Source organism: Biomphalaria glabrata, chromosome 16 (assembly GCF_947242115.1).
Source record: "Biomphalaria glabrata chromosome 16, xgBioGlab47.1, whole genome shotgun sequence".
Lineage (NCBI taxonomy): Eukaryota > Metazoa > Mollusca > Gastropoda > Planorbidae > Biomphalaria > Biomphalaria glabrata.
The window spans coordinates 800258-826181 of record NC_074726.1 but is presented as its reverse complement, the minus strand read 5'-3'; the positions used below and the strand labels follow the sequence as shown (position 1 = coordinate 826181).

The following is a 25924-nucleotide window of genomic DNA, read 5'->3' as shown; positions in this document are numbered from 1 at the left end:
AGAGTTATGGCGAAAACAAAAGCTCTCCATAGTCTGGCGAATCCAAAGCAGAAGGATGTTGTGATTGCAGGTAAAACATTCATCCAACAAGTATACAGTGATGCAGTGTTATGCCAACAAGCACAGACTGATGCAGTGTTATGCCAACAAGCACAGACTGATGCAGTATTATGCCAACAAGTACAGACTGATGCAGTGTTATGCCAACAAGCACAGACTGACGCACTGTTATGCCAACAAGCACAGACTGACGCAGTGTTATGCCAACAAGCACAGACTGATGCAGTATTATGCCAACAAGTACAGACTGATGCAGTGTTATGCCAACAAGTACAGACAGATGCAGTGTTATGCCAACAAGCACAGGCAGATGCAGTGTTATGCCAACAAGTACAGACTGATGCAGTGTTATGCCAACAAGCACAGACTGATGCAGTGTTATGCCAACAAGCACAGACTGATGCAGTGTTATGCCAACAAGCACAGACTGATGCAGTGTTACCTCAACAAGCACACACTGATGCTGTGTTATGCCAACAAGAAAAGACTGATGCAGTGTTATGCCAACAAGTAAACACTGATGCAGTGTTATGCCAACAAGTATACACTGATGCAGTGTTATGCCTACAAGCACAGACTGATGCAGTGTTATGCCAACAAGCACAGACTGATGCAGTGTTATGCCAACAAGTATACACTGATGCAGTGTTATGCCTACAAGCACAGACTGATGCGGTGTTATGCCAACACGCACAGACTGATGCAGTGTTATCCTAACAAGCACAGACTGATGCAGTGTTATGCCAACAAGCACAGACTGATGCAGTTATGCCAACAAACACAGACTGATGCAGTGTTATGCCACCAAACACAGACTGATGCAGTTATGCCAACAAACACAGACTGATGCAGTGTTATGCCAACAAGCACAGACTGATGCAGTGTTATGCCAACAAGCACAGACTGATGCAATTATGCCAACAAACACAGACTGATGCAGTGTTATGCCAACAAGCACAGACTGATGCAGTGTTATGCCAACAAGATCAGACTGATGCAGTGTTATGCCAACAAGCACAGACTGATGCAGTGTTATGCCAACAAGCACAGACTGATGCAGTGTTATGCCAACAAGCACAGACTGACGCACTGTTATGCCAACAAGCACAGACTGACGCAGTGTTATGCCAACAAGCACAGACTGATGCAGCATTATGCCAACAAGTACAGACTGATGCAGTGTTATGCCAACAAGTACAGACAGATGCAGTGTTATGCCAACAAGCACAGACAGATGCAGTGTTATGCCAACAAGTACAGACTGATGCAGTGTTATGCTAACAAGCACAGACTGATGCAGTGTTATCCCAACAAGCACAGACTGATGCAGTGTTATGCCAACAAGCACAGACTGATGCAGTGTTATGCCAACAAGCACAGACTGATGCAGTGTTATGCCAACAAGCACAGACTGATGCAGTGTTACCTCAACAAGCACACACTGATGCTGTGTTATGCCAACAAGAAAAGACTGATGCAGTGTTACGCCAACAAGTAAACACTGATGCAGAGTTATGCCAACAAGCACAGACTGATGCAGTGTTATGCCAACAAGTAAACACTGATGCAGAGTTATGCCAACAAGCACAGACTGATGCAGTGTTATGCCAACAAGCACAGACTGATGCAGTGTTATGCCAACAAGTAAACACTGATGCAGAGTTATGCCAACAAGCACAGACTGATGCAGTGTTATGCCAACAAGTAAACACTGATGCAGAGTTATGCCAACAAGTACAGACTGATGCAGTGTTATTCCAACACGCACAGACTGATGCAGTGTTATGCCAACAAGCACAGACTGATGCAGTGTTATGCCTACAAGCACAGACTGATGCAGTGTTATGCCAACAAGCACAGACTGATGCAGTGTTATGCCAACAAGCACAGACTGATGCAGTGTTATGCCAACAAGTATACACTGATGCAGTGTTATGCCTACAAGCACAGACTGATGCAGTGTTATGCCAACACGCACAGACTGATGCAGTGTTATCCCAACAAGCACAGACTGATGCAGTGTTATGCCAACAAGCACAGACTGATGCAGTTATGCCACCAAACACAGACTGATGCAGTTATGCCAACAAACACAGACTGATGCAGTGTTATGCCAACAAGATCAGACTGATGCAGTGTTATGCCAACAAGATCAGACTGATGCAGTGTTATGCCAACAAGATCAGACTGATGCAGTGTTATGCCAACAAGATCAGACTGATGCAGTGTTATGCCAACAAGATCAGACTGATGCAGTGTTATGCCAACAAGATCAGACTGATGCAGTGTTATGCCAACAAGATCAGACTGATGCAGTGTTATGCCAACAAGATCAGACTGATGCAGTGTTATGCCAACAAGATCAGACTGATGCAGTGTAGTTGCCAACAAGATCAGACGGATGCAGTGTTATGCCAACAAGATCAGACTGATGCAGTGTTATGCCTACAAACACAGACTGATGCAGTGTTATGCCAACAAGTAAACACTGATGCAGTGTTATGCCAACAAGCACAGACTGATGCAGTGTTATGCCAACAAGCACAGACTGATGCAGTGTTATGCCAACAAGCACAGACTGATGCAGTGTTATGCCAACAAGCACAGACTGATGCGGTTATGCCAACAAGCACAGACTGATGCAGTTATGCCAACAAACACAGACTGATGCAGTTATGCCAACAAACACAGACTGATGCAGTTATGCCAACAAACACAGACTGATGCAGTGTTATGCCAACAAGCACAGACTGATGCAGTTATGCCAACAAACACAGACTGATGCAGTGTTATGCCAACAAGCACAGACTGATGCAGTGTTATGCCAACAAGCACAGACTGATGCAGTGTTGTGCCAACAAACACAAACTGATGCAGTTATGCCAACAAACACAGACTGATGCAGTGTTATGCCAACAAGCACAGACTGATGCAGTGTTATGCCAACAAGCACAGACTGATGCAGTGTTATGCCAACAAGATCAGACTGATGCAGTGTTATGCCAACAAACACAGACTGATGCAGTGTTATGCCAACAAGATCAGACTGATGCAGTGTTATGCCAACAAGATCAGACTGATGCAGTGTTATGCCAACAAGATCAGACTGATGCAGTGTAGTTGCCAACAAGATCAGACGGATGCAGTGTTATGCCAACAAGATCAGACTGATGCAGTGTTATGCCTACAAACACAGACTGATGCAGTGTTATGCCAACAAGCACAGACTGATGCAGTGTTATACCAACAAGCACAGACTGATGCAGTGTTATGCCAACAAGCACAGACTGATGCAGTTATGCCAACAAGCACAGACTGATGCAGTTATGCCAACAAACACAGACTGATGCAGTGTTATGCCAACTAGCACAGACTGATGCAGTGTTATGCCAACTAGCACAGACTGATGCAGTTATGCCAACAAACACAGACTGATGCAGTGTTATGCCAACAAGCACAGACTGATGCAGTGTTATGCCAACAAGCACAGACTGATGCAGTGTTATGCCAACAAGCACAGACTGATGCAGTGTTATGCCAACAAGCATAGACTGATGCAGTGTTATGCCAACAAGCACAGACTGATGCAGTGTTATGCCAACAAGCACAGACTGATGCAGTGTTATGCCAACAAGCACAGACTGATGCAGTGTTATGCCATCAAGCACAGACTGATGCAGTGTTATGCCAACAAGCACAGACTGATGCAGTGTTATGCCAACAAGCACAGACTGATGCAGTGTTATGCCAACAAGCACAGACTGATGCAGTGTTATGCCAACAAGCACAGACTGATGCAGTTTTATGCCAACAAGCACAGACTGATGCAGTGTTATGCCAACAAGCATAGACTGATGCAGTGTTATGCCAACAAGTACAGACTGATGCAGTGTTATGCCAACAAGCACAGACTGATGCAGTGTTATGCCAACAAGTACAGACTGATGCAGTTATGCCAACAAGCACAGACTGACGCAGTGTTATGCCAACAAGCACAGACTGATGCAGTGTTATGCTGCAGAGAGAAAAGTTCAGATTGGTTAGGATAAAGTGATTCCTTGTCATCTAGTTGTAGAACAATCCAAAATGAGTCTGAAATAAAGTTTTTAATTGGCTACCTCTTAACAATGAAACCTGTGGTAGCACAATGGAGTTTATTGAAGAAGAAAGTGATGGCAACAGTGGAGTGTTGATAACAACCATTATAAGGACTCAAGGTAATTTTTTAAAAAATGATCCTTTTATGATGCAATTAACATTAATTGTTATGCCTGATGTTTTGCAAATGTCTTGAAAGAATATTTAGTCACGTTGTCAAAGTTTAATTTTTTGTAGTATAGTTCAAATATTATTCAAAATTGGTGATGATCTATTAAACTACTTTAAAAAAAAAAATAGCTCAGTTTTAGTTTAACCCTTTACTACTTTAAACTATAAAGCTGGTGAAGATACAACTTTTTATAAGTCACTTGAACATGGAAGGTGTTTTAGCTGACTAGATATAGACATATCTGCATAGCACATCTCATGAACTTTTTTTTGAAGGAACATAGTAGATTTAAAATACGAAAACATTAGTTCCAAGAAACAATTCAATTTAAACACATTGAGTAGGCAGCTCTGACATCACTATCAACTGCCTTGATAAATGGAATCTTAGATAATGATATAAATTAACACAAAAACATCCTTTTAAGAGAGATGGCTCTTAATAAAATGAAATTAAATATGATAAGCTTTAAAAAAAACAAAAAAACAAATTAGCATCAGCTCTAGCAGCAACAAGCCACACAAAAAAAATATAATGCCTAACTCAATGTTGCAACCTAAGCCCTAACTAAATACAGACTTAAAAATCTGGAGCAGATAAATTATTATCTTATAAAAAGAACACGGTTCTATAGTGTTACAACTACAGGAATAAAGGCTGCATTAATTAGGCGCTTACATGTTTTGCTTATTTATTAACATTTAATCTTTAATTGACACTAAAATCCAAGTGCAAATTTGGAAGCATGTTTATAAAATTGTAAAAGGGGATTGCAAGCAAAAGGATAAATTTATATTTTAAAAAAAAAATTGTGCACAATTAACTTACCACAATCATTTCATGTTTCTAAATAAATAGTTAGAAAATGTGTTTCTATCAAGTAAATGGTAGCATGCTTTAATACCAATAAGCCCAAGGTTTATTACATTTGTTTGAAATATCTCAAAAGTAAAAAAAAAACAAATGAAAGTAATCTTTGATGAACAAATGTTTGTACTAAAAGACAATTGAAAGACAGCCTGATCTTTAACAATAATTCTACTTTTAATCATTATAATTATTAAAAAATTATAATATTTAGGACTTCAAATAAAAAAAAAAAAAGTTGATCAGTAAATAGAGAAAAATGTATGAATTGACCAGGACACTGATTCACTGCATTATTAAGTGCCATGAGCATTTTAAGCTAAACAAGATTTCATTAGGTGGTTATGTCTTGTGAAGACACTCAGTGATACACATTTTTTTCTATATTTATCATCTCAATTATTGTAAACAAAACCTTAAGTTGAATGAAGTTTAAATGTTTCTAACAATGACTCTATACCAGTAGTTTCAGATTTGCCAAGTAAATATGAGTAAAGAATCAAAGAAAATATTGTTTGTAACAAACAATTCTTAATAACTGGTCATAGTAAATCAATGAAATTCAAATCATCTTTCACCTCATTTAGTTCCCGTAAAAAGTATGCATTGATGCTAGTCAACTATTGTAATGTTGTGTCTGTCGTGATATAAAAATGTAAAAAATAAATGTCTTTCAAAATAAAGAAAAACAAAACATGAGATTAACAAAGACTGACCTTAAGTTCATCAATATCTTGTTTGGTTCCTGCCGGTTGATTGGCTGACAATGCAAACTTTGACATGGACTGCATGCTTTGATCTAGCCAATCACAAAGTTCATGCCAAGAGTCATCAAACTGTTGAAAATACAACCATATCGATTTAGCAATTAGTTAAGTTATCATGGTGACTAGCAATAATTCAATATTTTATTATCAAATTTTAAGAGTACAAATAGAATACCAATGGGAAATAAAAGCTGACATTTCAATCAAAATGGGTTCGAAATGTTATCCCTTTATATCTAAATTTTGAATTTCAATAAGGTCCTGACTTAAAAGACTCAAACTTTTTAAGACTTTCTACATAAATAACCAATACTCCATATTATTTTTTAACAAGTACAGCCCATTTAAAAATCAAATCTTGTGGTGTCTCCATCTGAAATTTCTATAAATCAAATAAGAACATAAAACTAAAATGTTATTTAACCTTGGTTAGGCCAATAATAGAATATGCATCCTCCGTTTGGGACCCCTCAACTCAAGAAAACATTAAGAAACTGGAACAGACTCAAAATAGAGCAGTGAGATTCATAACAAACGAATATTCACATTTGACTAGAGTAACACCTTTAGTAAAATCACTAAATTTAGAAAGCCTTCAGGACAGAAGACTCAAAAGTAAAGTAGCTATTATACATTAAACACTGAACCATAATCTTCAAATACAAAAAGAAAATTTCATAAAATACTCAGAAAGACATAAAGATAAAGGCACATTCCTCGTCCCATATGCTAGGACAAATTTGTACAAATACTCCTTCTTCCCTAGTGCTATTAGAGCATGGAATGGGTTGCCTGAGCTAGCCAGGAAAACCAGTGACTTGGCAGAATTTAAGTCATTGGTTAATATGAATGACTAAATGCATGACGCGTAGGACGTAATCATCTTCTTTTTTGAAGTAACCTCTGTATTATATAAGATAAGTTTCCCTTCCAAATGCCACTGAGTCCTTATTGCACATTATGAGAGTAGACTAGGTAATGTGGATAAACTTACTCTTTTATCCTCCTTGTAGGCTTGCTCTAATAATCGAGTACGTTCATCTGATCTCCTTAAAAGTTTTTTCCAACGCAGTCTGATCCCAACTTGCATATTCTTGACATACACAGTGTCTTGCTTCTTGCCAAAAAATTTTAAGTAAGTCCCTGACTGGTCCAACATGTTCATATTCTCAGCCTGAGCCAACAAATCAGCTTTGAAAGTCTGACAATATAAAAATATTAATTGTAACATAAATATTGACAAACATTAAGTGATTACCATTTAAAAAAAACAACAACTACAGGAGTTAGACATTTAAAAAAAATTAGACTTACATTATGTTCGGCTATTTGATTGGTTACAATTTTAACAAGTTTGCTGGGATACTTGCAACCTCTCATTGAAATCTCAGCATTGTTCAACCAATCAGTGAAGACTTTTAAAGTATCATGGAAATGAGAAACGTTGAGAAGGTGTCCCTCCATTTTTTCCTAATTTAAAACCAAAATCATAAGAATAATATTGATGTGGAGTACATAATAATGGAAATAAAATCTTATAAAATACATTTCTATTTCAATACAATATTAACAAGTGGAGTATGGGACATATTTTGCTTCTTTGGCTACTTCAGATCTAGCTGAGAGCAATAGAGTCTTCTCAGACTTGTAGTGTTACAATTTGACAGTACATAGAGTTCAGCTATTGCACAAAATTGTAACATGTGCAAAGGAAACCTCATTCCATTTAGAAATGATTTTGACTTGATTCAAACTTTAACTGTTAAATTTATTTACAAATACAAACAAAATTTAGCACAATGCATAAATACAAATTCTAGTCTAGTATTTCCACTGTCTAATTCAAAGGAAATCTACACCTTGTTTCTGACTCTCAGCATAACTTTTTCAAAGGATTTTTTTATCATCTAACTAATCAAATTATTATCATTTGAGTATGAGTTTTTGTAACATCATGTGTTGCTGGTATAACATAAATGTACAGTGTCCTAAGATTATAAAGCTGTTGACTCTATCTTACAGCTATGCCTGTTGATTTGATTCTCAACTTAATACTATTGTTTGAAAACTGCTTCAGAAGCAATTCTTTTAAGATTTGATCTTCAACTTAATACTATTGTTTGAAAACTGCTTCAGAAGCAATTCTTTTAAGATTTGATCTTCAACTTAATACTATTGTTTGAAAACTGCTTCAGAAGCAATTATTTTAAAATTTGATCAACTTAATACTATTGTTTGGAAACTGCTTCAGAAGCAATTCTTTTAAGATTTGAACATGAGCCTAACTCTCACATACTCTGCCATTGCTCTCATGCCCTTCTACTTCTCTTATGCCCTGCTCCTCTCTTATGCCCTTGAACATTAGATCTATGCCTTTCATTTTTTTTTTTAAAGACACAACACTAATATTGTTTACTGAGAACAAAAATGAGAAGAAACAGATTGAATTAAAACTTAGTTTTAGCCTTTGAATTCTATTATCCATGACATTCATCCTTTGCTATACTGAAATAGTTGATCCGCTCTTTGTGTTTATTTTGGCTGGAACACATTTTGAACTTTACTATTGAGATAAATAAATTAATAAGAGAAGAGATATGTTTAAGAAAAAACTGAACTCTGGTCATTTTGAAAGTGTAAAGTGCATATTGTTCCACATGCATGGTAATAAATCACATTTATCATTTTTTTATTTTTTTTGAAACCTATACATTCATGTTTATATTGATGCAAGTGTCAATTTTAACGACTTCAATCTTATCTTAGTTTCTTATTGTTGACCACATTTCACTGATTTTCTTTCCAGACAATGAATCATACAACTGTGGAGCCATTAGGAAGCTCAATATACTAAGTAGACAGGAATGTTTGTTGTTCTGTAGGAAGAGTAGTACCAGTCCAGCTCTCTGGGCAGCTCAATGACCTTTGTCTCCACTCAGAGCCCAGCTCTTACCTGTGGCTCCAAACAGTTGACTGACTGGCCAAACCAGGTGAGGGTTAGAGAGAGCTAACCAGCATGTGAAGTCTAATTGCTGCTGCATGGTGCTCAAGTCGAATTGGACTACCAGGGCCATCAAGCGTCACCTTGCAAAGGTGTGGAACGTTTTTCAGCACAGTGGGACATGTAGAGCACGACATTTTTAGAGCATTGGATCAGGTAGGACCGAAACCACTTTTGGAAATGAAATTATACCAAGTCAGTTGTCTTGACCTGTATCAGATATTTAGTTACGGGGAGATAGTAATTTCAGAAAATTGTGATTTGTATATTGTCATCACCTCATAGTTTTGACATAAATAGAGAACCCCAAACAGTATTATGATTTAGTATTCACAACAGCAATGAGCTGAGCGATTCTGAACCTTGGACTGGGATCAGGCAGTTGGGATTCAGCCATTGGATCAGACAGTCAGTCACTAGTCAAGTTGGTATTGAGTTTGTAGTCAGTTGGAAGTCCAGAATGAATTTATGTTACTGTTACAGATTTCTACTATATCTGACAATTTATACATTTCTACTATGACAGTTTTATTTGACATAGTATATTGTGCATGTTATTTCATGGAATGGTTGATAACTTGTGTATCACTTTTAAATTATGTGAAGATGACGGATTATTTTATAGCAAGAGTCTATCAACTGCCTCTATACATTGCAAGGCCTGAAAGATTAACTTTAATTTTCTTTTTTTACTAGTCTGCTACACAATGAGATCTCTTCTTAATTTTACAGTAAATTGTCTGTATGTTTGTAAAGCGCAAGTCCTACTCAAGCGGTCTTACATCCTGACGAAGATATGCCTACAAACATCAACAAATATGAACCCAATGTCACATACATCGTGAGGTTTGCGCGCTGGACTGTCGTTCGGATTTATCGATGGTCTAGAGTTCAAATCCTGCCCGCTCCCATCCCCCGTCGTCCTGCGGGAGGTTTGGACTAGGAAGTAAACTATCTTCAACTCTGAAGGAACATCCGAAACATGTAAAACATTTTTACACATAAAATTCATAAAAATGACATATATGAACATATATTATTAATTATAGTGTCTTTAAAATTCATTCTAATAGAAAGTATTAACATTACAGAAACTTAAGTTCCTTACTACAGCACAGCTAATCACAGTTTTAGGCAGTGTTTTGTTTTTGTTTCTCTGTGTTCTCCCCCCCCCCCCTCCTCCAACAAGCACAATAGTCATCCCTAGACTGACCTTTCGTTTTCTGGCTCTATCTTTTGTATCTGTCCATCTCTCCTTTAATCTTTTCACATGGTCAGTAATGTCCTGGACATCATGCGCAGACTTACAATGGTCAATCAAATCCTGACCGGTATTTAGTAATTGTTCAATGTCTCTCTCTTGTTCATCTAAATGTTGACATTTAATCTAAACAAGGAAAAGAACAAGCTTTAGAGAAGTGAATCAACAGAGTTGACTTTCACACGGAAAACAAAAGAGCAACAAAAAAGAAAAAAAAGAAGATCACTGAAATAGTATTAAATATTGTTGCATGGATATGTTGGGTAAATTTTGTCACAGGTAACAGAGAGCCATTATTTGACCATTTGATTTACAATATGACCTCCTTCAGTGTCAAAGCGACTATGGATCATCTCATAGAAATGAGATGAATTTCTGGGCATTAGATGTAGTTCCCAAGGATGTTGCCCACACCTCAGTTCCTCCTTCTGCAGGCAGCTGATGTATCCAACGGAACAGCAGTATCGATACAGTTAGGGGTCAGCGGCATCGCAGGTTCTGCCCGGGTGTAGCACTGGGTACTTAAAACTGCCTTAGGGTCGTCAGTTCCTGATTTTTCTTCAGGGTTGACTCCCATAGCCTTTACCATGATTGGTATAGCTGCAAGGCAACAGAGGTTTGAATTCAGACTTTTTCCTGCTTCTAGTTGGGTAGCCAGCCTTGACTAATGAGCCCCTCGTGCCCGAAAGTATAATAAACTTGTACATATTCGTTAGCGAAAAGTGATCATTCAATTATAAGTAAAAGCTGAGAACAATCTTTTTAGTTATAAGTGAAAGCAAAAGTCTTAAAACTTAGATTCGCTGCCCGAAGTGCTAACACAGGAGGGCCTATCTAAAGTGATGGAAGAAGACACAGACTTAATAGATTAAAGACCTAACAAAAATTACCATTAGTTACACAGTGATACTAACAATAGAGAGAAAAAGAAGTAAGGTTCTTACCACAAATTCAGCATACTGTTTCTCAGCTGAGTCAGGCAAAGCTCCAAAAGGTTCATTTGTTTTTAATTCAGAGCGAAACTCATTCACTTGTGCAAGTTGATCATCTATCTCTCCAAGAAACCTCTTTATCTAAAGATAAAACAACAAGAATACTGAAAATGGCTGCCTGGTCGTGCGGTTTGCACGCTGGACTGTCGTTCAGATTTATCGATGGTCCCGGGTTCAAACCCTGCCCGCTCCCATCCCCCGTCGTCCTGCGGGAGGTTTGGACTAGGAAGTAATTATCTTCAACTCTGAAGGAACATCCGAAACATGTAAAACATTTTACAAACATTTTACAAATAATGGGAACATTGCTAAATTGATAAAACAACAAACTATTAATCTTAGTCTATGGACATTTATATCTAATAATAAATTTTAATTTTAAATTAAGCGGGTAACTAGAAACTATGAATTTTAGGGCTATGAGAATTGATAACTAATTTTAATAAAATATTAAGACTAATGATAGAAGCATTTATAACCAACAACAATCTGTGACTTTTAGTATTATGATGGTTAAGACAAACACAACAAGCTGTGATTCTTATTGCTTCTGTTCAATAGTAGATTTAGTAATAGATCTAAGATTGTATTCCCAGATCTAGTGCTGTTCTGCACTAAGGCCTAAGATTGTATTCCCAGATCTAGTGCTGTTCTGCACTAAGGCCTAAGATTGTATTCCCAGATCTAGTGCTGTTCTGCACGAAGGCAAGTGAAAAGAAAAAAAAAATGTAGATTCCAATGATTGCTGTAATTAATATTGGAGTGCTTTTGACTGATAGAAGTATAGTTAGAAGTGAAGAATGGGTAAAAGCTTAGGTGAAGTAAAAAGAAATACTTTTCACTTTTAGGTTTGAACACAGTCCAGGATAATCTCTAACTAATCATCAATCTCTAACTAATCATCACAATTTCTTAAATGTTGATATAATATCTTTGATATTCTAACTAGAATCAAGTCATGCCCAAGATCTAAATATATAGTTAGCAAAACTAGCATTATGTTTAATTTTATTTTTTTTGGGTGGGGGGGGGTTTATAAATATTTTTATTGTACTTTTTATTTTACTCTGAAATAAAAAGCTATTTACAGCAATTTCAATGTCTTCATTCAAAAAGCTTTCATTTGAAGCCAAATATGTTTATGTTGCTTCAATAGACTTTTGGTTGTAAGGCTGTAGATGTAACAATTAGGAAACTGAAGGTTATGAAGGTGTTTAAACTACAAAGAGTCAAACTAATAGCTCATTTTGCATAACATTTTTCAAGCATTTAAACTCTATTAGATGTACTGGTGTTCTCTTACTATAAGAACAAGATGCTCCTATAAAGAAATTATTCTTGTATTATCACTCAACACAGACAAAGTTTGAAAGAATACCCACTACATCAGCAGAGTTATCTATCCTATTGGAGTGAATTGATTCTATTATTTAAATGGACTAAAACATACAAATAGTTGTGTCACCTTTCTGATAGACTCTTGAAGCCTATTTTCTTTCTGACGAAGGGTAGCAGAAGTATTTCTTAATTTCTCTTTCATCTCTATTCTCTTTTTATGTAACGGTGATTCAGTTACATTAACATCACTCTGCTGTAGCATGTCATCTACAGCTTTATTTAATTTGTGTACAACCTTGTCTTTATTCTTTATATCTGCCTCCATCAACTAAAGAAGAGAGAGAGATGCAAAATTTTACCAATTAATAAACAAACTGAACAAAAAGATTTATTTTTAACAATAATTTTAATATAATAGGTACAAGTCAATGTGCACACGTCATTTTAACAACAAAAGAAAATATTTAGGGGATGAGAGTGAGTTTTAAATCTTTTAGGGAATGAGAGTGAGATGTAAATCTTATGATGTTCATAGATGAAAAAACCATCAGAATGTTGCAACATTTTTTATGTCCAAAAAAAACTGATGGAGACAAAATACTTTTTGTTCACCTGTTTGACCTATTCAGGAAGAAACACTTCCTTTCACTTAAAGTGAATGGTGTATGAATGCATTTTCAAATTTAAGGAATAACATTTTTTTTGTTGTTGTTCTTAAGAATAATTGGATTTATCTTGTATGTCTCATTGCCTAATTACAGTTCATTCTTTGTTGCTACAATGTTCAATTGCTTTTAGTATATCATTGTATGACTTTCCTTTTTGAATTTTATATTATAAAATAATTTTTAAAATTAGTCATCACTTTTTCTGGGATTAAGTAAAAGTTTTGAAATAGTTGGCATACAATATTGTGATGTATTTGGTTTAAATATGTAAAGCTTCTTCCTCATGATCAATCAATATTACAACCATGGGAATGGTGCCCAATCTTCACTTGGAATACTGAAAATATCACTGGCATATACAAATGTAGTTCATTTTCTTGATATTAAATTGTGTTTTTTTCCTATGTTTTGTTCTTCTTAAATTGCTTAGTTTAGCTGATTACATTTTCTCATGCTGTAAAAGTATTTAGACTCCTAGTACATTCCCTAACCAAGTTAATGCACAGAGAACCAAACTATAATCCCATGGTAATACTATCTATATTGGATGGCTGCCTGGTCGTGAGGTTTGCGCGCTGGACTGTCGTTCGGATTTATCGATGGTCGAGGGTTCAAATCCTGCCCGCTCCCATCCCCCATCGTCCTGCAGGAGGTTTGGACTAGGAAGTAAACTATCTTCAACTCTGAAGGAACATCCGAAACATGTAAAACAAACAAACATATTCCAAGCTAGGAAAATAATTGGTAAAACCTCACTGACCAACGGAATGTACAGAGAGATGAGTTTCATCTAAATATTATTTAATAAATTCTCTAACCAAGTTAACTGTAATCAAAATGCACAGAGAACCAAGCTATAAACCCTTGGTCATACTATCTATATTCCAAGCTAGGAAAATAATTGGTAAAACCTCACTGACCAATGGAATGTACAGAGAGATGGGTTCCATCTAAATATTATTTAGACTCCTATTAAATTCTCTAACCTAATCAAAATGCACAGAGAACCAAGCTATAAACCCTTGGTCATACTATCTATATTCCAAGCTAGGAAAATAATTGGTAAAACCTCACTGACCAACGGAATGTACAGGGTAGATGGGTCCAACAAACTGACATTTTTAAACACTGCCAATAATGTTCAACAATACTAAGTAGTGACTAACACTAACTGTCAATAACGTTCAACAATACTAAGTAGTGACTCAAATTGTAATTACTTCCAGTTTCCTGATGCGAGTCTCCAAATATTTGGTATCTCCTTGAACTTCTTCCATAGCATCCATCTGAGACTGTGCTTCATCCAGTGACACAATGATGTCCTCCATGGCCTGATTTACTTCTCCAACTTTCAGCTGCATATCTGTCAGTTGGTTCTACATAAGAGATTAGACAAAAATGTGCATAAATCTTGAGGTTAAAATCTCAATGAAATGTTAATGAAGACTATCAGTATTAAAAACAACAACATTGATCTAGGTTAAGGGAAGAACCTACAACCCACACATTAGAGGTTTAGCTATATTTTCTTTCTAGTGCTGGTATTGCATATAATTTTTATAATCATTCTTTGTTTCAGTACTAAGCTTATGTTTATGGTAAGAAGCATCTGCCCACACCCACTAAGACTAACCTCCCTGTCTGTGAGTCCTCGAATTAGTTCTGACCATTTCTCATTCAACACTTTGACTGGTTTCATCAGGGCTTCAGAAGCTAAAGGAGAAATGTCCTTTAGAGAAGCAGCTTCTTGAACAAGTTGTTGCATGTCTACAATGTGAGGATGAATATCTGACTTGAAAACCTGAAAACATCAAACCAAAATACTAGTTGTACATCACCATATCATAAATGTATTGCTAGATTATTGTAATATAACATAATATCATTATCCTAAGATGTAAATTTTCACTGATGTTTTTTCTTACTAGAACTATGATGAAATATTATACCTGATATGGATTGTGTACGTTCATGTTTAAGTAATGATGCTTGAATTAGGTAATTTATTACAAAATATGAGTACTTTACCATGATATTACCATGATCCCAATATATGTTTCAAAATATAATACCTTATGATTTGTTAATTCATTGCTACATCAATTGGTATCTTCATATCATCACTTAATTTCAGACCAACATTTCAATGCAACATGGACAGTAAATAAATCCCCATAGAATCACTTTATTATATTTAAACCTTTGCTTATTTATTTTGACTCAAATATTTAAATCCATTCCAAAATAAAAATGAGCTTATTAGTAGACTCAGTTACTAATTCTTGTCGAGAAGAAAATAAATTTAATTATTCCATTTTTTTTCTCTTGATACAATTTTGAGATCATGAAACAAGCTTTTTAAGAAAACACAGACCATGTGCATGTTACCAGCAGACAGAATCTACCCACTGGCACTAAGATGTAGATCTGAATAGGAGATATGTTAAACACTATCAAATATGATATTTACACACCAACAAAAAATAAAACACTATTAATCTTTCCATAAAATATGAAGCTCTGATAAGTAATTATAGAAAAAAAAATCAAACAAGTGTGACATAACTAAGCAGGACATCAGAGGGTGACTTTTACAAAGTTAAGAAAAGTGTCAAAAGCTACAAATCACTTAATGTCGTTAATTTCAACACTTATAATAAGCATGCATATACTGGATGTCAAGTGCTCCACTATCACTATAGGATACTGATTTGAACCAAGCATGTATATATATATATATACTGGATGTCAAGTGCTCCACTATCACTATAGGATACTGATTTGAACCAAGCATGTATATATATATATACTGGATGTCAAGTGCTCCACTATCACTGTAGGATACTGATTTGAGCCAAGCATGTATACATATACTGGATGTCAAATGCTCCATTATCACTATAGGATACTGATTTGAACCAAGCATGCATTCACTGGATGTCAAGTGCTGGGCATCACTGTAGGATATAGATTTCAACAGATTTAGCAAGCATGCATACACTGGATGTCAAGTATTCTGCATCACTGTAGGATACTGACTGGAACCAAATATGCATACACTGGACGTCTTGTGCTCCACATCAGTGCATCAATACTGAACAACACGCTTATTTTGGATGTCCAGAGCTCTGCTCCGCATGACAAAGATATTCATTTGAACAGATTCAGTAAACATACACAGGATGTCAAGTGCTCTACTAAAGGATATTGATTTGAACAGATTCAGTAAACATACACAGGATGTCAAGTGCTCTACTAAAGGATATTGATTTGAACAGATTCAGTAAAAATGCACTGTATGTCATGTGCCCCACATCACTGTAAAATACTGATTTGAACCATGCATTTACTGGACTCAAGTACTCCACATCATTGCAGGATACTGATTTGAACAAACTCAATAAGCATGCAATGGTTGTCAAATGCTCTACTGTAGGATACTGATTTGAAAAGATTCAGGAAGCATGCACTGGTTGTCAAATTCTCTACTGTAGGATACTGATTTGAACAGATTCAGGAAGCATGCACTGGTTGTCAAGTGCTCTACTGTAGGATACTGATTTGAACAGATGCAGTAAGCATGCACTGGTTGTCAAGTGCTCTACTGTAGGATACTGATTTGAACAGATGCAGGAAGCATGCACTGGTTGTCAAGTGCTCTACTGTAGGATACTGATTTGAACAGATGCAGGAAGCATGCACTGGTTGTCAAGTGCTCTACTGTAGGATACTGATTTGAACAGATGCAGGAAGCATGCACTGGTTGTCAAGTGCTCTACTGTAGGATACTGATTTGAACAGATGCAGGAAGCATGCACTGGTTGTCAAGTGCTCTACTGTAGGATACTGATTTAAACAGATGCAGGAAGCATGCACTGGTTGTCAAATGCTCTACTGTAGGATACTGATTTAAACAGATGCAGGAAGCATGCACTGGTTGTCAAGTGCTCTACTGTAGAATACTGATTTGAACAGAGGCAGGAAGCATGCACTGGTTGTCAAGTGCTCTACTGTAGGATACTGATTTGAACAGAGGCAGGAAGCATGCACTGGTTGTCAAGTGCTCTACTGTAGGATACTGATTTGAACAGATGCAGGAAGCATGCACTGGTTGTCAAGTGCTCTACTGTAGGATACTGATTTGAACAGATGCAGGAAGCATGCACTGGTTGTCAAGTGCTCTACTGTAGGATACTGATTTGAACAGATGCAGGAAGCATGCACTGGTTGTCAAGTGCTCTACTGTAGGATACTGATTTGAACAGATGCAGGAAGCATGCACTGGTTGTCAAGTGCTCTACTGTAGGATACTGATTTGAACAGATGCAGGAAGCATGCACTGGTTGTCAAGTGCTCTACTGTAGGATACTGATTTGAACAGATGCAGGAAGCATGCACTGGTTGTCAAGTGCTCTACTGTAGGATATTGATTTGAACAGATGCAGGAAGCATGCACTGGTTGTCAAGTGCTCTACTGTAGGATATTGATTTGAACAGATGCAGGAAGCATGCACTGGTTGTCAAGTGCTCTACTGTAGGATACTGATTTGAACAGATGCAGGAAGCATGCACTGGTTGTCAAGTGCTCTACTGTAGGATACTGATTTGAACAGATGCAGGAAGCATGCACTGGTTGTCAAGTGCTCTACTGTAGGATACTGATTTGAACAGATGCAGGAAGCATGCACTGGTTGTCAAGTGCTCTACTGTAGGATACTGATTTGAACAGATGCAGGAAGCATGCACTGGTTGTCAAGTGCTCTACTGTAGGATACTGATTTGAACAGATGCAGGAAGCATGCACTGGTTGTCAAGTGCTCTACTGTAGGATACTGATTTGAACAGATGCAGGAAGCATGCACTGGTTGTCAAGTGCTCAACTGTAGGATACTGATTTGAACAGATGCAGGAAGCATGCACTGGTTGTCAAGTGCTCTACTGTAGGATATTGATTTGAACAGATGCAGGAAGCATGCACTGGTTGTCAAGTGCTCTACTGTAGGATACTGATTTGAACAGATGCAGGAAGCATGCACTGGTTGTCAAGTGCTCTACTGTAGGATACTGATTTGAACAGATGCAGGAAGCATGCACTGGTTGTCAAGTGCTCTACTGTAGGATACTGATTTGAACAGATGCAGGAAGCATGCACTGGTTGTCAAGTGCTCTACTGTAGGATACTGATTTGAACAGATGCAGGAAGCATGCACTGGTTGTCAAGTGCTCTACTGTAGGATACTGATTTGAACAGATGCAGGAAGCATGCACTGGTTGTCAAGTGCTCTACTGTAGGATACTGATTTGAACAGATGCAGGAAGCATGCACTGGTTGTCAAGTGCTCAACTGTAGGATACTGATTTGAACAGATGCAGGAAGCATGCACTGGTTGTCAAGTGCTCTACTGTAGGATATTGATTTGAACAGATGCAGGAAGCATGCACTGGTTGTCAAGTGCTCTACTGTAGGATACTGATTTGAACAGATGCAGGAAGCATGCACTGGTTGTCAAGTGCTCTACTGTAGGATACTGATTTGAACAGATGCAGGAAGCATGCACTGGTTGTCAAGTGCTCTACTGTAGGATACTGATTTGAACAGATGCAGGAAGCATGCACGTACTACCTTTTGGGCTCCAACTGTAATTTCTTTTCCCAGGTAAATAAAGGAATTTGATTTCAATGATGCTTAAAGAATCTCTTAAGCTTAACTTCAGCTTAACTTAACTTAAGCTTATTTCAGTGTTTGTTATCTTATTAAAATGACATCTGATAAAAATAAACAGAGTAACTAAAAGATTTTGGACCTAACAATTAAAATTTAAAAAAAAAACATTAAAAAAATAAAAAATATTTATGGACATTTTTTTTTAAGCAAAGGTTGTTTTAAAGGTAATTTTTAATACAACAGACCATTTTTGATGACTTTTACAACAAGCTGTCTTAAATTTACCTTCAGTTCTTCAATTTGTCTCTGTAATGTATTTGGGTCAGGTGATGGTTGTTTCATCAACGCCAACTGGTGTTCTGCTTGAGGAAGCCAGCTATTGATAGACTGGAAAAAGGTTTTGAATTATTTTATTTTGTAAAAACATCTTAAAATAAAAAAAATGTTTCTCACATTGTTAAACAGATAAATTTGTAATATCTTTTGTTACATTTTCCTTTTATTTTTTTTCTCATTGTTTTGTATCAATACTTAGGAATTCTTTGATGAAGAACAAAAAAAAGTGAAAAAAAAAAATAAGAAAAACAAAAAATAAGAAAACAGAAGAAAAAAAATTCAGAAATAAAACGAAAAAAAATTTTAGGAAAAGAAACAATTGGAGGAAACAAAATAACTTGTCTAGATTCAGTCAATTTCTAGATGCATTTGTTAGAGTTGATTTAGTACAATTAGATTTAAAAAATGGATCGGGGGGTCAGTGCACTTTAATTGATAGTTGATTGAAAATTGGCGAAAGCAAAAAAAAAAAAAAAAAAAAAAAAAGGATAAAAAATTAAAAGCTATAACTTACATAAGACAAGCTAGAACCACAGTAATTAAAAAACAACAATGGAACTCGAATGACTGAAGAAGCAGATGTGCTGAGAAGGTGGACAGAACACTGCTAAGATCTGTATAACTTTAAGATAAATTTCTAACTATAGTCTAATTAACAAAGCAAACAGGGAATACAGAGACCTTGGTGAAGCTCCAATATCAGTCAGAAGTAAAGTTAAAGGTGGCTAGTCGTCTGGAATGATAACATTCTATCAGAACACAATGGCTCACATATGAAAATATGGAAAATATGGGATGAAGAAACATGGTAGAAAGAATGGACCAAATCTTTAATTATTCCAAGAAACTTGAGACAATGATAAAATTATAGAGCACTAAGTCTGATCAGTCATCCAAACAAGATAAAACTAAGAATAATTTTCAGACTTAAGAAAAAAGCTGAGGAGGTCCTTTATGAGCAGGAAGAGGCACTGTTGAACAAAATTTAACATCAGACTGTTATATGAAAAATGCCTTCAACACTCAAAGAAACTGATACATAACATGTGGCAAGTGATGAGTTCAACATAGATCAAAACATTATTGAAGTTTTATACCAAAATGCAAATAAAGTCTTACACCAAAATGAAAATACCTCAGTTAATTGGAGAAAGTTTTAAGACATCCATAGGAGTGCAGCTCTTTTAAATATATTTCTGAAGCATATTATGATGGATTCACTCTTAGCTTGACCATAAACAGGCGGCCTATTTCTTATCTCATGTTTGCAGATGATATAGACCTCAATGGAAAAAATGCAGACCAGGTACAAGATCTTACTTCAAAACTGGATGCTGCAGCTAGAGCAGTTGGCAAGGAAATCAGTGCAGAAAAAAAAAAAATACTAGTTTGTGGTGGAAAAAGCATAAGATGTAAGCAGTTGAATGGCCAAACATTAGAAGAAGTTGATTTTTTTAAATACCTAGGGTCAAACATAATAAGAGTTGGAAGTTAAAAAAAAAAATAGAACATCAGTAACATCAGTTTCCAAGTAAAATTAGAACTGTATTCTTAGATAGTGGTCTTTATTGTGAAAGTTGGATGCTGAAGATGAAATAAGAATTCAAGCCTTTGAGAGTAAATGCTACAGAAAAATGCTTGCATATCAGATACCAGGAAAAGAAGACAAATGAGTTTGTACTTTGGCTGGCAGAAAAGAAAAACTCCTCAATACTGTGAAAAGATGAAAGCTGAACTGGTTCTGTCATATTGTAAGACATTGATCACTATTAAAAGTCATCCATCAGGGGTACAGTGGAGGGAGAATAAAGAAAGCCTCTTTCTTGATATCATGCCAAAAACAGCTGCTGACAGGGAAAAGAAGAAGGATTTGGATATGTGATCTGTCACTGCATCTCTACGATGAAAATCAAGGGACAGATGATGTTGATGTGATGATATATTCCACAACAGAAATTTTATTTATGTACATTTTTATATTTAAATAATTAATCAGATAGGACTATGTTTCTCAGAATGAAATATGAAATCTACAAGTACTCTGAAAATACCCACAATATTAGAGATATGCAAACTCCAGTATTTAGTTTTCCTAAATATTTTTTTTGTTGAATGTTTGCTTTGAGTAAGCATACAAACTTTACAACTAAATAAAGTCATAGAATTTAGTGAAAGAAAAACTATGTTATTGTAATTTTTTTTATGGCTGAGAATTTAGAAAATACAAAAAATAAAAAATGTTCTACAGAAAAGCTATAAACAAGCTTACTTACTTTGAACTGAAGAACATTACATTTACAAGATGAATAAACAAATATTTTTGTTTATTTCATGGGAAATGCTGACAATAGTTAAAGGCGCACAGGCTTTTTTTTTTTACCAAGAAAATGATATTGCTCAAAGCCACAATGACAAATGTCAATATAAAATTTTTTAGGTGTGGCAATTGTAAATCTTAGATACTACTTTAATTATTTAATTAGCTGGGACTAAACTAAACATTAATTAGATGAAGACAACACAAATCAGTTAGATACTAAATTGGATTTGTTAACTAAAACAAAAAGACCTTTAAAAAAAATTGTCAACTCTAGCTAATTTGTATATACCTGAATCAACTGACTGTTTGAATGTTGTTGGAAAATCTTAACAAAGTAAAATTAAAAAAAATACAACATACACTTACAGCCTGAGAAGTTTTAAAGTGATAGGATGCTAATATTGTACAGTGTCCTAACATGTTTCTAATGTCTTTAGTGACTATTTGTTTTTGGAAGTAGACTATGTGAAATGTGTTTACAGGATATCAACATATTGTAACTTGTAAACTAATGATGATAAAGCTCAAGTGATTACTTATAAACTTTATTTCTGACAATTACAGACACAAATTTGGAGTAGCAGGAGCTTCAAAACTATTCATAATTCTTAAAAAAAAATGTTGAAAGGAACATGATTAAATCTATTCAATAGGACATCGGTCAAACTATTGTACTTACATCAACTAGTTTCTTGAAATGATCAGCATGTTGGAATGCCCCCCTTAACTCGTCACCTCGGTCACGTATCTTATCATTGACTTCATCAGTCATGTGGCTAAGATCCTCCATCTGTTTCTGGATTTCAATGGCACCAGACTGACCACAAACATTGGAGAGGTCGTGACCTATTTGTCGACATTCTCCAACAAGCTCTCTGGCTTTCTCCAATTCCTTCTTAAATCCCTGTAAAATTAGAAGAGTTAATAAAATCTAAGACTATTCATTACATCTCTTAATACAATGAAAAAGTGTAACATTTGATAGTTGGAGCATGGCTAACTGGAAGTTAATAGCTTATAGAAATGGAGATATTTCAAAACATATAAATTTGTGAAATAAAAATAAAAAAAAAAAAAACACATAAAGATTAGCATATATAAATACAAAATTATTTATAGTTTTACCAATTATATCTATTTCCAATTTTAAAACAAATTTCATACTTAACTTACAGCTAGTTCTGCTTGTTGTTCCTTAATGGCTTCAGGGTCAAGGCCAGGCAGTTCCTGGTTATACATACAGTCTTTAAGATCTCTTAGTCCTGACATCACATCCACTGACATGTCATAGAATTTCTCAGACAGTTTCAGAGCAGTTGTCAGATTCTTGTCTCGAGCCTCCGCCATCAACCGTATATCTTTAGACATGTCACATATCTCCTTGTATTTGTGCCGCAGTTCTTCAGCTAGTGAAAAGTAAAGACAGTACCAGGTGACTTAGTTTAACATATAGGTGATAAAGGGACTTAGTTTAATATATAGGTGATAAAGTGACTTAGTTTAACATATAGGAGATAAAGTGACAGTTTAACATATAGGAGATTAAAGTGACCGTTTAACATATAGGTGATAAAGTGACTCAATGTAAACTATGAAGGATGAAATGAAACAATACTACACAATTAAATCTATAACTTTTATATTTTGTATTACAATATTTGTGAACGGGAGTGTCTCTTCAAAGTAGGCTTCCACAGTCACATGAAAAAGTGTTCAAGATGAACTACAGTCACTCTACGACTCAAGGAGGCCAACTATTACAATATTTACACATGATCAGACATTCATTATATGACAGACAATTGTGCCACGGAACCCAAGGTTGCACACAAACGCTGATGGTGTGTAAGTATTAAAAGTTAGATTTAAAAAATAAAAAAACTAATTGTATAATTTTTGACCTATGTGAAGCTTAAAAACTATATTTTTTGTGATGTTAATTTTTGCTCATGTAATCTGGAATTTAGAGATTGTGATGACTATTTCATATTGACACTGGCATTGCTTTTATTGTTGCAATGTGTGTGAATATGGGGATTAAAAAAAACCTACCGATGTTGAGTTGTGCAATGTAAATAGGTTAAAAAAGTTGGGTTTTTTTAAATTAAACACCACAGCTATACAAATAAAAATACTGGAAACTGTTTCTAGAGCATTGAGTGGGAGAAACAACGTCAGCACCATGAAAAAAATTCAGTGTCTGCCTCAGGAAGACTCTTATGGTCTGCTGGCCAGACAAGATCCCCTAATGAGGAACTATGGCAAAGAAGAAGCAGCCCATGAAGAAATCCTTCAGAGATGCTGGCATTGGCCACCTCCTTCGCAAGACTGCATCCAACATCACAAGACAAACTCTCTCCTGGAACCCCAAAGGAAAGAGGAAACAGGGAGGGTCCCAAAAAAACATGGAGAAGAGATTTGAATGCAGATGTTATGAACATGTTCAACACGTGGGGACAGTTGACGAGACTTGTCCAGAACTTGGAGAAAAGCTGGTTGGTGGGCTATGCCCAAAACAGGACCACATGCATAGATGAGATTAGAGAAATTATTTCACAGGTCTTAAAAAAACAAATTTTATTTAATGCAACCATTATTTCAAAACCAGATTTCCTTAAATGTGGACCTATAAATTAGTAAAATGAATTAAATATTTTATTTTTTTTTAAATTCTGTGATTATGAGATAATTACAATTAATTATAACATGCTTGTAAAGACTTAACCATTGACATTGAGGGTCAAATTGTTTTTTTTTCATACAATAAAAAAATACTCCTACCATCTGTAAGATCCTCAACACCATAAGCCTTGGGATTTTTAGCAACATCTTCAGCTTTAGCTAAAGCTTGTTTTTGATGCTCCAGATCTTCTAACACAGCCTGAGTAGAACATGTAGAAAAAAGTTCTATAGAAATTGAATGAAGGAATATCATTTTAGTTGGCAGCACCAGAAGAAACAGGTGATGGTAGCAGCCAGTGTTTGAACTCACGACCATCATGATGACAGTCCAAACTGCATACCTTACCACCATGCACTGATTTCATATCAAATTATCAATTCCTTCATTGAAATTATGACTTTGGCAGAATAATAAGTTGCAATCATTTTTGTTAAGGATATACAAGATAAACATATTATTTCAAAATATATATAATGATCAGTCAAGATATATATATATGTATATGTATGTATGTGTGTGTGTATATATATATGTGTGTGTGTGTATGTTCATGTTAGTATATATAAGATATATGGCTGCCTGGTCGTGCGGTTTGCACGCTGGACTGTCGTTCGGACTTATCGATGGTCCCGGGTTCAAACCCTGCCTGCTCCCATCCCCCGCCGTCCAGGAAGTAATTATCTTCAACTCTGAAGGAACATCCGAAATAAGTAAAACATTTTACAAACATTTTATATATATATACCTTATTTTCATCAATTTCATTTCTCAGTTTCTCTGGAGAAGATGGAATGGGATCAGCATTGGTGACAGTTTGATGAAGTCCATCCAACTCATCCTTTAAATGATCTAATGTATCTCCAGCCTGAAACATTTTTAGTTCCAGTCGAATAAAGCTTCACCCAAACATTGAAAGATTGCAATCTAATTTATCTAATATCTATTATATATTACAAATACATCAATCATTGACGTACTTATGTATGTATCATGAGATCTCTTAACCCTTAAAACGCGTGTTTAGCCTCTAAACATCAGAATCATAATTTCCATTTTTGTATGCACTCATTTTAAAACAGCTCAGCACTTTAAGGGTTAAACAGATTTACATGAAAATTTGAACACAGATTCCTTTTACATCTAAGGTGCTTGGTACGACAAGGTTTTGACAGAGAATGTAATAGCTATTCCAAGAAAAGTCAGATTTTGTACTAAGAACTAGCTTTTTTTGTTATGGGCAGGAGGGGGGAAAGGAGAAGTGATACTAGAATTCATGGGTCAAAAGCATGTGTGCATGTGTGTGCCGAGGGAGGCAGGACGTTATCAAATGGATCATTCCAATTCAAATCATATGTCAGATAACATATGATGCACAGGAAAAAAATGGGTGGGGGTTCAAGACAGAGAGTGATGGAGAGAGAGAAAAGGAAAAAAAAAAGAGAGCAGACAGTTCTGATTCAGAATAATAGATACTGAAATTCACAATTTACAGGCTAGAATGTGTACTGGGGAACATTATTTGGAAGTTTTAAAAAAGAGATGTTCCAGCCAAAATAAATAATATATAAGCCTGGGAATAAATCATAGGCATGGGTGTGTAATTCTAATAAATATATTTGAATAGTTTGTTTGAAGATCAGAACAAAATATTACTTTTTTTTTAAAAGAAAACAATGAATAAAATACAGATATTTAC

The 25924-nt window shown here is 35.7% G+C and overlaps 1 protein-coding gene across 5 annotated transcripts in view; it reads right to left on the bottom strand.

Annotated features, from left to right (window-relative positions):
* Positions 1-25924, bottom strand: part of LOC106066346 (microtubule-actin cross-linking factor 1-like) — a 102887-nt gene that overhangs the window by 33323 nt on the left and 43640 nt on the right. For 3 of the 5 annotated variants that reach the window (XM_056014851.1, XM_056014848.1, XM_056014849.1), the window contains exons 31-45: positions 24974-25093; positions 24327-24426; positions 22719-22951; positions 22225-22449; positions 21835-21870; positions 19175-19276; positions 14858-15025; positions 14445-14600; positions 12684-12884; positions 11171-11299; positions 10179-10352; positions 7279-7434; positions 6959-7165; positions 5914-6033; positions 5159-5176 (exon numbers count right to left, since the gene is read on the bottom strand). In XM_056014851.1, coding sequence (XP_055870826.1) covers positions 5159-5176; positions 5914-6033; positions 6959-7165; positions 7279-7434; positions 10179-10352; positions 11171-11299; positions 12684-12884; positions 14445-14600; positions 14858-15025; positions 19175-19276; positions 21835-21870; positions 22225-22449; positions 22719-22951; positions 24327-24426; positions 24974-25093 — 2145 coding nt within the window. The remainder of the gene's footprint in view (positions 1-5158; positions 5177-5913; positions 6034-6958; positions 7166-7278; positions 7435-10178; positions 10353-11170; positions 11300-12683; positions 12885-14444; positions 14601-14857; positions 15026-19174; positions 19277-21834; positions 21871-22224; positions 22450-22718; positions 22952-24326; positions 24427-24973; positions 25094-25924) is intronic. The other 2 variants (XM_056014852.1, XM_056014853.1) reach the window with 2 other exon arrangements.